Source organism: Taeniopygia guttata, chromosome 20 (genome assembly GCF_048771995.1).
Source record: "Taeniopygia guttata chromosome 20, bTaeGut7.mat, whole genome shotgun sequence".
Taxonomy (NCBI): domain Eukaryota; kingdom Metazoa; phylum Chordata; class Aves; order Passeriformes; family Estrildidae; genus Taeniopygia; species Taeniopygia guttata.
Window position 1 is genome coordinate 2,147,580 of NC_133045.1, and position 13,008 is coordinate 2,160,587.

At 42.4% G+C, this 13,008-nt stretch overlaps 1 protein-coding gene across 8 annotated transcripts in view; it reads left to right on the forward strand.

Moving 5' to 3' along the window:
• The first annotated feature begins 449 nt into the window (after nucleotides 1–449).
• The window catches only part of ITCH (itchy E3 ubiquitin protein ligase), a 58,973-nt gene continuing 46,414 nt past the window's right edge, over nucleotides 450–13,008 (forward strand). For 2 of the 8 annotated variants that reach the window (XM_041720176.2, XM_030288480.4), the window contains exon 1: nucleotides 8,392–9,576. In XM_041720176.2, coding sequence (XP_041576110.2) covers nucleotides 9,547–9,576 — 30 coding nt within the window. In that variant the 5' untranslated portion in view covers nucleotides 8,392–9,546. The other 6 variants (XM_072916901.1, XM_041720177.2, XM_041720178.2 and 3 more) reach the window with 6 other exon arrangements.

The following is a 13,008-nucleotide window of genomic DNA, read 5'->3' on the forward strand; positions in this document are numbered from 1 at the left end:
GCTGCTCCCAGCCCTGTCCAACCTTGCCTTGGACGCTTCCAGCCACAGCTCCTCTGGGCACCCTGTGCCAGACTTCAGCATGCTCACAGCGAAGAATTTCTTCTCAATACTCCATCTAAGCCTGCCCTCCGGCAGCGGGAAGCCATTGTCTCTTGTCCTGTCACTCCCTTTATTCAAGGTCCCTCTCCAGCTCCCTCGGAGCCCCTTCAGGCACTCAGAAGGCGCTCTGAGTTTTCCCTGGAGCTTTCTCTTCCCCGGATGAACACCCCCAGCCCTCCCAGGCTGGCTCCAGAGGATATGGAATGCTACTCGTCACCGTGAATCTCACGGGCTCTCATTGTCCCTCACGGTCCCTCACGGTCCTCCCCGGCCCCTGCCGGCTACTCCCTGTGGCCCGCGCCGAGCATGCGCAGTGCCTGTCGTGGAGCACGCTGGGAGTTGTAGTCCTTGCGCGGCAGCCGGGGGACTCGGCGCCTGCGCACGTCGCGCCCGACTTTGCTAAGTCGCTGCCGGAGGGCGGGCGGGCCGCGCTGCCATCTTGGACCTGAGGGACGGGGGAGCCGCGGCCGGTGAGCGGAGCGGGGCCGGGAGGTGGAGATGGAGGCACGGGGGTAGCGCTGGGGACGGGACGCGGCGGGGAGACACGGGGGACGCGGGGACACCGCGGTCGGGCCCGGATCCGGAGGGGCCGCTCGGCCCGGGAGGGGCTCGCTGAGGGCGGACCCGCCGCTCTGTGCCCCGGGCCCCGCGGGGCAGGTCCCGGCGCGGGGCAGCGCAGCGCCCTGCCGGGACCCCGCGCTGTCCGCCCCGCCGCCCTCCGCGGCTGCCGGGGGCACCTGCCCGCACCCCGGTGCCTCCAGTTCCGAATCCTTTCCGGAGGCTCGCTCCGTTCAGGGCTGTGCTTTCCGCAGCCCTTCCAGCACAGCCTCATTCCCCGGTGTGCGTCCCCCCTGTCGCGGGGCTTCTTCCAGGTGTCCGGCCGTTCGGTGTCTTATCTCGGCCGTGTACAGCCGGACATTGAAGGAATGTGTCCTGGCGATAAAGCGTGACTACAGCCAGAGGTTTATCCCGAACTGTGTTCCCTCTTGTAAACACGGCAGAATAGCAACGTTAGTGCCACCACTCTATTTTGGAAACGCGGACAAGTTCTGGCTGTTAACTCTTCCGCTCCCACGCCGGTTGTCTTTGACCTTGTGTGCCAATGCTGTCGAGATAAAAGCAGACAAAGGTGTTCGAGGATGAATTTCTCTAATTTGCTCTAATATTATAGAATTCAGCTTGCTTTATTAAATTTGTGATGTTAAGTTGTCAGAAGACCTTCTGATCTGTGTGTGATGCAGAGAAAGGGGCAGGTGTAGCTTTTGGGATACCTGTGTTGTGGCAGCCTTTTCCCTTGACGCTTCAGGAAGCATCCCTGGCAAAACTTACCTTTATAGCCTAGTTAGAATTGAAGAAGTCAGAAACCACGATATTTTAGACTGTCTTTTCCCAATATATTGCTGCTTTTTGTCATGAGTTACTCAATGTTTTGCTTAGTCTCTGCTACCCTGCCTGTCATCCTTTCCAAAGAGAAGTGGAGAGAAATCTGGACTGGTATTTGAAAGAAGGCATTCTCTGCTGAGGGAGTGACAGTAGATTCAGCAATTGCTTGTATTTACCTGAGAAAAGGCACAGGTTTTTAAGAAAGAAACATGCATCACAGGCCATCTTTGGTTCATCTTTTAATGCTTAAAAATGTATTGTTGGAAAAACCAGTAAATTCTTTCCTGTTTTCTTGAAGTGAAAGTCCAAAGCAGTTGTAATTTAATTACAATTACCTTGCTATTCACTACAGCTGTTTAAATCTGGACTGTGACTAGTGTGCATTCTTAGTTGTGATTTAGGTGACATTTAATCACTGTATTGAATCCATTCACCTCCAAATGATCTTTGGAGTAATATGTAGCATTCAGACCTAAAGTGAGTTTACTTGTCTTTGAAACAACAACAGTAGATGTGAAAGATAATTTTGGAGTGGAAAATAACTGAGACTTCTGAGTGCTAACTTTGAAAGCTTCTTACAGATTAAAGTTATTTTGGGTCTTAAGAGAGATTGAGAGGAGATTATTTATATTAATTTATTAGTTAAGCAGCATCACCTCTTTTTCTTTGATCAGTTTTCTCTCCCTTCTTAAAGTTATGTTTCTTGTGTTGTGACACAGACCTGAAACATTAATTATCTTATTTCTTTGTTTTTAAGTTTCAGAATGGTTTGGGGAAAACTACAGCATAAGGAAATAGGAAGAAAGGCAGTAAAGTAGCATAGTGTTTGTCTTGAGGAGATTAAATTTATAATTTTTTTTAAGAGAGCTTGTCATAGACTGCTTGAAAAATGTTTCATGAGAGATTTACAAAGTAATTTCCTTCTATTTTACAGCATGTGAAAGAGATAAGATGCTTGTCAGCAGCATTATCAATATCAGTCAATGATAGCGTCTAAATAAACATATTTTGTGAGTTTAAGCTGTTTAAACAAAGTGATAAATATATTCAGCCACAGTGAAGTACTTTTCAAGCAGTAAAACCAATTTGATTTCTTCTTAAAAGCAAGGAAAAGAGTCTGCAGGGTGAGAGTAACAGAAAAAGCCCTTGCACATGGAAACAATTAAGCTTCTGGGAGTTTATTTTTAAGCTTTTCTCTTGGGGTGTCCAGTTATGTTCATGTAATGTTCTATTTTTTATCATTCTACTGGACTTACATGTAATTGCAGGAACTTCTTTGTGCCCTCACAGCTGAGGAAAGTGAAGGTGTGTGCATAACCCAGAGGAGTGTTGGCCACAGCTCCTTACTGTAACTGTACTTTGCCCAGCTGCAGAAGCATTTTGAAGTGAGTGCTTTCCTCAGAAGAGGAAGTAGACAAGTCATGATTATAGTCTAGCTTGGGAGTATTCTGGAGATTTAGTTTTACTGTCTCATAACTTGAGTATTTTTAAAGACTGTAGGCAGTCCTTCTTTGGCTTGGTTATACTGTTAGCTGAGCTAAATCTGTGTGCACATTTTGGTGAGAGTCTTCTCTCAGAAGACTAAAGCAATAGAAACGTGGTCAATTTCTCTAAGTTGATGACACTTAGGTTACACTGTAGTGCAGAGTTGCTGGAGCTGAAGGATTGATATTTTTCTTCATGAGAATTGCAAATTACACATAATAGAAATGAAAGTATTGCAGCAAACTGGGAAAGAGTGTTTTGAAGAGGCCAAGGCCCTGTTTCAAAAGACCAGCTCTCAAGTTATGCCTGGAATTTCTGCTTTTACTATACCAAAGCACAGCAGGTTTTTTTCTTCCCTCTGAGGAAACATGATACCACATCTTGTTGTGCTGGTTATTCAAATAGTTTTTCAAACTTGGCAGCACGTTGCTGTTATTAAAAAAAAAAAAAAAGTTTTATTTTAGTCCTTCTGTTTAGGAACTGATAATTCCTGCCTTCCACCCACCTGCCTGAGCTATTCTCAACTCTGCTGCTGGGAGAGGCCTATTGTTTCAGTCAGGCACAGAACTCCTGTCATGTTTGCATGAAGCTGGAGCTCAGACTCAAATGGTGTTGTTGCTCAGCAAGAAAAGTCTCTTCAGGTGGATTGTTCCAATTTGATTGTGTGGAACTTTGTTTCTAATCTGGAAGTGGAAATTAGGTGACCTTTACCTGAAATGTGCAGGTCTCAGGTTCTAGATTTGGTAGCCCATGATACGGAAGCTGGAGCTTTCAAGAGGAGTGTGTTGCTATCAGCCAGTATAAAATCTTCATGTTCTCAGTTTTCTATTTTTTTGTAGTCTATTTTTCTTTCAGTGATAGCCTTTACACATATTTTTCCTTCTAAGTATTAGCTGGGTACCTAGTAATCTTTTTGAAGTTTATTACTAAGGAAAAGAAAGATCAGGTAAAAGACTAAAGTGATCTTGAAACAGAAAAAGACATGGTAAGACAGGTCTGCAATCTGCTTCTGATTTATTCATTAATTCATCAAATAAATAGCCATTTGCAGCGAAATATCCATCAGGATTATAAAATTTGTGACTTGAAGCATGGTAATTTTTAGAAAAATAAAATAGGCTCTTTGATCCCTTCAGTTTCATGTGATTAGTATGGAACTTTTGCCTGTGCAAGTCATTCATAACTTACTACCCTTTTTAGCTTTGCCTCATTCAGTGGAAAAAGTGGAGGAAGGCTCAGTGTTGAATAAGCTGAAGAGATGGACTGAGACACAGAAGAGTGGGTTGTGTTTATTTTTAACATGCTTTTGGTCAGTATCCATGCTTAGTGCCTCCCCAGTCCCCAGTGCTAGCTAATGTTTAATTATGTATTAATGATCACTAGTCTTGCTTAACAGTTAGAATGCTCAACTGTCCAGATTTTTATTTTATTAACTGCTGGCTTCATAAACACTTGAATGTATTAAGACTTCTTGTTCTGAACAGTCCTCTTCTACTTTTCTGATACCCTGAGGTTTTTGCTCTGTCAGTGCTGCTCTTTTCATTTATTTGCAGAACAGATAGATGGAGCAAGTTTGTTCTGTATAAGGATTCCTCATCTTTAAAGTTTTTTTAATTTGGCTTGTCAGAGCCTGAATTAAGTGATCTGTGGATCACTCTGATTAATTTGTCTTAATAAGGCTTGTATCTACAAGTGTATGTGCCTTCTATATGTACATATGTATTTCCTACTGCTGTATGTATATAATTTCAGAGACTACATAAGAAATGTGTTGATCAATATATAAAAATGTTCGTAAAATGGTAATGTATTTGGTCTAATCTTTAACCAGGCTTCCTAACTTCTGTGAAAGAGGTGAGCTGCATATTTTCACCAGATTTTACCTCAACACCCTTTCCTGTCTATGTGATCCTGCATGTGAACAGCACTTTATAAAGAAATGAGAGAAAAGAGAATTTGTGAGCTTAGAAGGTAAAAAGTGAGACTTATGGCACTGACTTGCTTTTTGTATCAGTATCACAGGATGGTTTGGGTTGGAAGGAACATTTAAGACACCAGTTCAAAGATCACAAAGCTGCTTTGGTTCTTAAATATCTGTGATGAACCCAGTGCATGTGCTGTCTTCAGTGATGAAGCCTCCAGAGCAGTCTCTTACTCCAGCTGTTTGAAGGGGAATAATGTGTATAATGGTAATGGGAAAGAGGAGGGAAATGCTGAAGGAATTCACTTTGATAAGGTCACTCTACCTGAAAGAAATTTCCATAGCTAGCAGAACTAAACAGCTCTCACCTGTGTTTTCAGGTGGATACTCACTACGTGTAACATTTCTAATTCCATTTGAGTGCTCATCACCTAAAGATACAAAGGAAAACTTAGGATCCACAGGCAGTAGTCCTGCATAAATTGGCACATTCCACTTTGTGCATGTTAAATTGAGTTTACCAGTAAGATTTTAGAATTTTTTTTTTTGCTTTATACAAATAAGGCATTTTGTGAATAATAGAAAGACCAATTTCCAGAGCAACTGTGCGTTTTTTAAACATTTGCCTGAACCAAATTGAGTTTAGGTCAATGAAAAAGCTATTGTGAGGCAGCAGTGTTCTCATTGTTTGTCTGTGCACCCATTGAATCAGAGTGTTTAACTCCTGTTTTGAAATCTGGTTTGGGCAGGTGGATTTGCTCTGTGTGGAGACCTGTTGACATTGCTGGTGGTTTATTTGATATTCTCCATAGTTTAAAGGTTTTAAACATAGCTCTGTGAGGTATGGTGTGGTGTATCATGCCTTTTTTCTGCTTTCCCTTCTTTTCCACTCGTCATGAGGCTCTCTGAACGACAAGATTTAAGGCACTAGTGAGAGTTTGAGTTATTAAAGAAAAAAATAACATTTAAGCAACATCTTGCTTTCACATCTGCAATGTGAACAAAATAATACTGTCCTGAGGGAGATGTTAGAGGTGAAAATATTTTCAGACTAATGCCTGTTCATTTTGAGGCTAGAAGCTGCCCAGTGTACTGTGTTTGAGTGGAGAAGATGCCAACAAAGTGAAATTCTTTGTTATGGGTGTCTGATGTGGGAGGTGAGAGAGGAGGCGACTTATAGACATTAATAATAGGGATGAGATTTATTCTGAGAGAGTTTGTGTCACAGCTGGGATTTATTTGCTTTTTGGAATTTCACTTCATGTTTTAAAAAGAGTAAACTCTATACTTCATATTCTGTATTTCTGCCTTTGTGACTTCTAATCTCACACACAGTAATGCAAACTAGATAAAGTGTCTGAACAGAATTTAGAGGAAAATTGTCAGAACTCCTCACATGGTTCAGATTCAAGGTTTGTATCTGTAAGGATGTTTTGCTGGTTAAGGTGGTCATTGCACAGCGTTATAACCCTATGGGCCTGTTCTTTTGCTGCGCTATGTGGGTTCCATTTTGATGTTCCACATGATGTATGGCCAGGGAAGCCATGAAGGGATGCATAGTATAGTGTGTTCACAATAAATTATTCTCCTTGCGCAGAATATTTTGCCAGGGCTTGCAAAGTCTGCCTATTATGTTTTTAAAAAATACACTGTTTCACAGTTATCAGGCACCCTAGGCTTTTTTTCCCTGAAGATTTCCTGGATTAAACAGATCAGTGAATGTCAGTTTATGACTAGAATTGACACAAAGACAGGGAAGGACTGTGAAACAGGGGAATGTCAAGGGGAAGCGGGGGCCCACTCCTTGGGCAGTATGCAGCTGCAGGAGGATAATTTCCCATCTGCACTGCCCGATAGCTGCAGCAGCTCCTCTGCTGAGGCGTATGGGTGGTGCAGTTACCTCTGGTTCACTTGCAGGTTTTGGTTTAGGAGCCAGTCCTGCGCTTCTTCACCAACTTGGGGGCTTCCAGTTGTATCCCAGCAGTTAGGGAAGTCCCTTGAAATTGAAGGATACTGTTGCAGTGTGATTTCAGGGTTTACTCCCGAACCCCCGGTTTCTCCTCTGAAAATTTCCTCCCAGGTGTGTCAGTCACTCCTCCTTTCCCCACCCTGACCCCTGCCAGCTCTGTCTGTTACTCCTGGCATTCCAGAAGTGCGTAGAGTGATTGGGCAGATACAAAAGATGCCCTCCACCCCCGGGGGTGGAGTGGCATTGGGCCACACATGTGTCCTTTATCCCTAGAGACCTCCTCTCCCGTGCCTGGTTGCTGGGCTCCCTATCCCTTCCCCTTCCCCAGGGAAAAGAGAGGAGAACCACGCGGGCCAGGAGTTCTGATGGAACAGTGACAGGATTCAGAGTTCTGCTTGGGGCTGTGACTGAATTCAGAGGCCTTCGGGCCAGAATAAAAGCTCTGGATTAAAACCCTCCATCAGAACCGACTCCTTTCCTTCACAATCGCCTTAAAAGCTTCTCCGGCAGAGGGAAACCTGAGGAGTGGACCCTCTGCGAGAGGAAGCTCCATCCCGCCACCATCTGAGCTCCGGCATTTCTGGACTTGCCCCCACGCGCCCAGCTGCAACATCCAGCTAGCCAAAGGTGTCTCTGGGGTGAAACTCTTCAGTTGCCGCTATTTGCTTCAGCCGCAGGGGCCAGACAAGCCAAGGCACGTCCCGTTCTCAATATTGGTAATACCTATAGGATACAGTCAGTGTTTGTTGTTAGAAGATGACCTTGTTATTTTGTGTTTATTTAGTGTGTAATTGTCAGTTTTTCACACAGAAGATCTAGGCTGTAAAGACTGAAACTTTTTTTTAAGGAATTTGCTTATTACTTTAGTTGGAAGAATTAAGATTTATGACGTCTGCTTTATCTTTTTATAAAGGTCAGAGGAGTCTTAAGGCAGTCTCAGAAAACCCAAGTTTAATGGAAGAGTTGAGAATAGTGGAATAGCGGTGCAATTCTAGGCCACCTTTCTCCTATAGTTTCTGTTTTACTTTACAGGGCGGCATGAGCTGGAATGTAGCAAGCAGACAGATTTTGCAGGGTTGAAATGGCTTTGTTGTCCACCCATGGCTGTTTGATGTTGCCATCTGGTCACTTTTAAAAAATTCCTAGGAAGCAGGTAATGGACTTCTGTTGAGATTAGAGAGCATGAAGATGACTCCTCTGGAACTAAAGGTTTTGCTTGCGGCAGCTTGCAGTTTTGGAAAAGACAATGACCCATAGCAGACTTTCAGATACCTCAGGGTTGACTTAAACAATCTCAATACTTTCTCCCCTCCCTGAAATTGTAATTTCTATTGCATCTTTTGGATTTACTTGAGTAATAAATAATTTAGCTTGGAAAAATGCTATGTTTATTTTCAACTGACACTGAATTTTGCACACAGCAATATTGCTTCATTTTGTTCCAAGTATTGGCTTTCCACTTCTAGTTTCTTTGATTCTACTGTTTAAGAATACTCAGAGAAGCAGCTTATTTTTCTTAGGGGGCAGTGCATGTGTAGTCGTACCTTACCTGTCAGAATTTCAGTGCATTGTCTACAGCAGTTCTTGTTCCCACAGCTGAGTCAGTCAACAGGAACTGTCTTACACCATCTACTTTGCTGAAGCAGGAACAAGCAGCAAGCGACAAAGAGCTTTCTTTTTCAAGAGATTTCAAGTCATCAGCACATTTCAGATATGTGGTTGTTGCTAGTAGTAGGGAGTGATTCATCATTTCTTTGATGAGCTTTGCCAGGCTGAATTGCAGAGCTGTGCAGTCTGTTTCGATTTCATTTATTGCTTAGGTACCTACACTGATTATCTGTTTAGCAAGTTTTTATAGGCAATATCTGCCAAAAGCTCCACTGGTCTTTTTATTTGTGCTTTTGGGAGCAAAGGAGTGGAGGTGTGTCTGGGTCTCTCTTCATTGCTATACCACAGAGGGAGGCAATTTTGTGCTCATTAAACCTTCACCGCTGCAGTTGGACACTTAAAACAAGGTGCATTGTGTACTGGACAGTCGTGCACAGAACATCCTGAAAAATCATGTTAAAGTTCATGTAGACACCAGCATTGCACTTTTGAAAATTGTATCTGCTTCATTTGAGGCTTCCAGGTGTAATGATCAGGGTTGACATTTTGCTGGTAGACAACAGTCTTTCCAGAAGTTACTTTTAAAAACATTACAGCTGTACAATTTACAACCATATAAACATGTCAAACAACTGTAATGGCTGCTGAAGTTGTCATTCTTACTAATGACTACAGGTAATTGGGTAACTGAATGGTCAAGCTTTCTGGTTTTTTTAATTCCCCAGAGTTAAAAGCTTTTTGTAGGTTTGTTTAGGTGTGTGTACAAACCATTGATAATGAAATGTAACTCTGAGAAAGGAATGGGGAAATAATGTGAAGCAAGCACTGAGCTGTAAAAAAGGAGTTAAACTAATGGCCGGAGATTATGAAGTCCTCTGTAAGCGCTGCCCTCTGTTAATAACTGAATGTGTAATTGCTTCTGAGGGACTTGTTCCGGAGCTGCAAGTGGGTGGTGAAACAGAAGGTGGTGGCCTCATATTTTGTTTTACTGTGCTATTTTACAGCAGAGAAAAAGTTTCCTATTGACACTTCGATGTGCTTAGGCCTGAGCAGCAGGCCTCAGCTAGAGCTGACTTAAAAGATGAACCCTGGGCATTATGTGGCTAACACTGTAAGTATTACTTAGCTAAAAATAAATTACACAGATGCTTATGCTAGTTCTCTATAACCTTGTGTAGTTATCTGCAAGAAATGTATAATTTTAAGAAACTTTCCCAACTGACATGAATAGAAGTTTGTTTGTAGGGTATTTTAGGGGAAGACCCTCCCAGACAAGGCCTGGGCTCTGGCCAAGCTCTGGCCCCTGCTGTTGGGAAGTGTGTCATCAGATCCTGGAGTTTCTGTGCTAAAAAATATCATCAGGTCACTTTGGCTTGCTGATTTGGGCCTGTAAAAGCTGGAGCCATTTTCAGGAAGTTGGAGACTTCACCTGTGGGTGAATGCTCCACGTGGGATTTTCCCAATTTCCCAGAAGGGTTCTCCAGGTTATCACTGCAAAACGGGGCTCCCCAGTGAGCGTGGGCTCTGGATGGTGTTGGGGTACTTAGGCAGTTGATGATGTATCTTTCTCAGTCACTACCCTTTCTCTCATATAGCAATTACTACGTGCATTACCTTACTTCTTTTTGCTTGTTGCTAAAGCCAAGCATGTAGTTTTATTGAATGTATTTTACTTGTTTGTTGCCTTAATATTCATAGTCAAATAAGACCGTTCTTTCCATTGGTGTCCTTTAAATTGCCCCTGTCAGTTGGCAGAACACACTTTGAAAGTAATGCCTTTGAAGTACTTTTAAAAGTAGCTGTAATACCAACACTCTGGATTTTTGTCCGATGACAAGTCACAAAATAATGTGTCAAATTAGCTGGAATTCAGGTGGTTCTCTTAGCATATCCAGTGATACCAGTCTTTTGTCTCTTCCAATAAGCATTAAATTAAGTTCTGCAGTTTCTGAAATTTGCTCATGAAGGTTGACTATTTCCACCTTTTTCATTGGAAAAGAACTTAAAGCAGTACTGTGAGCTGTGATGCTGTGTGGGTATGTACTAGGGAAGGTAAATGGGAAATGAGGGAAAGTCAATGGATATGTGAGAATCATCAGGCTAAAGTGGTAGAAGAGTACATTGATGGGAAAGGCAGCTGTGTTATGCTGTGTAGCTATATTATACCTCCAAAATCAAATTACCTTTGTAGACATTGTGGAGATTTTTGACAGCATAATTTTTTTCTTAGTTTTAGAATCAAAAGTGAAACTTCAGTGCCAATCTTTCCCACTGAGGTTTGGACTAATTTATGTAGACACTTAGGAGAAGTTTTTAGAAACTGTTAGAGGATCCTTTAAGTGACTCTCCAGCCTAATTTTGTCCCAGATGGGATATTTTTTTAGGTAAAAGAGAGTAATTAGTTTGATTGAAAGTACAAGGACATTGGCTTTAAAGAAGCATGGGAGAGATATGGAGCAACATACAGGTAACTGTCCAGATTTGCTTGAGTAAATAATAGCCATATAAATTAATATGAAGGAAATACATGAAAGCATCAACAAATCATGGTATCTTTTTGAATAAACACCCATGAGTATCACCCATGATATTTCATGACTTTCTCATCTCTGATGTTGTTTTTGTAATGACGGGATACCACAGGTACCAAGGCATTGATATGCAAATTTTTTATGAGATTTCTTGTTAGGACAAAAGAAAATGAAAATAAACCAGGGAGCTAGTGTGCATATGAAGTGTCCAATAACAGCTTTATGTTGGGACAGTTGAACCAGTTGACTTCTGCATGCTTTTCAGTTTCATGTAACCTGATTGTCATTAATTGGAGCTGGCTAACACTTGGGTCTATGTAGTGCTGGATATGTAGGAAATTTACTCAAGCTGTATTGCTGTGTTCATTATAATACACAGCAGCAATAAAGGAAATGGAAGTAGATTTTAAAAGTGAGAATACCTGGTGCAGACTTGTGCATTGAATTTTAGTGTAGGATGCAGGAAAAGCTGTGGAAATTAAAATCTTGATGAACATTACTGAACCTGAAGAAGGTGCAGTGCTGATTTGTGCAATCTGTTAATTAATGCCTTCCTATCCAAACTAGTAAAACTTAAGCTATATTAATAACTGAGCACTGAAAGGGATCCTCAGTTTGGAAGAAAAAATAGCCTATATGACCAGACTGATAGATGTCTCTTTAGAGGAGGAATCTGCTACAGGACAGAGGCTCAGAAAGAACAAGAAGAACAGGACAGGTACAACAGGAATTACTGAGGTTGTTTTAGAGAACTCAAAGAATCACAGAATACCTGAAGTTAGAGGAGACTTCTGGACATGGTCTGATCCAAATTAATCTTCTTAGAGCAAGGCTAGTTAGTGGTCAGTAATGTGTTCAGTCAGGTTTAGAATGGCTCTGAGAATGGTCATTCGACCTCTCTTGACAAGTTCTCTGTGCTTCAGCTATCCCACAGGAAAATAAATAACTCCATCCCATTTTTAAGTTGAATTTCCTGTATTTTAATTTGTGCCTGCTGGCTATTGTCCCATCCCTGAGTACTGCTAAGGGAGAGTCTGCCTTCAGCTTTTCAACCCTTCAAGTATTATACACAAGTGTATAAACACTGATAAGATCCTCCTGGTCATTCTCCTTTCCAGATTTAACAATCTCAGCTTTCTCAGCCTCTTCCCATTCACTTTTTTGTCTATATGGCCCTTTCCTGGTGCAACATCAGTCCATCTGTGTCACTCTTGATTTGGGGAGCCTAAGGAGTGGGGAGCCTAATTCTAGAATTAGAATGAAAGAGAAGGATCACCTTTCTCATGCTGTTAGTGTTGCTTTTTCCTAATCCAGGAGGCTGGCAACTCTTTTACTTGTTATTATGAGGAAGCACTGCTCATTCATGTACAACAGCACCAGTATCTTCTGCAGGGTTGTTTTTTGTCCAGCTGCCCCCTGGCCTTTACTGGTGCATGGGTTTATTCCTCCCCACGTACAGAACTTTGCACTTCCCCTTGTGGAATTTTTGTTCCATCAGCATATTTGCTGACGGTGCTCTGGGTCCAGGTCATAAATGGGGAACTTAAACAGTGCTGGTCAAGTCTGTACCCCTGGGCTACAGCACTAATGCCTGGGTTCTATCTGGGCAGTGCACTTCTGATCCCAGCCCTGGGAGCCTTGCCCTTCATCCAGGCTTGCAGTCTACCCCCTAGTCCTGCCTGGCCCTGCTTCATCCCCTTTTGTGAGGATGTTATAGGACATGGTGTTGTCCCAGCTACCAAGTCATCTTCTCAAGGAAAGCTGTCAGGTCTATCAGACATTATTTCCCCTTTATATAGCCATGCTGACTAATACAAATTACTTACTTGTCCACATTATGTTTGGAAATGGCTCCTACAAGAATTTGTTCCCTGACCTCTCTGGGGTTGAGATGACACTGATCATCTGTAGTTTCTTGGATGATCCGTCTTGCTCTTTCAAAGAAAGGAGTGTCGTTTGTTTTTTTCAGTACCAGAAGTGTGGATAGTCACTCATGGGAGTTAGACTTTTCA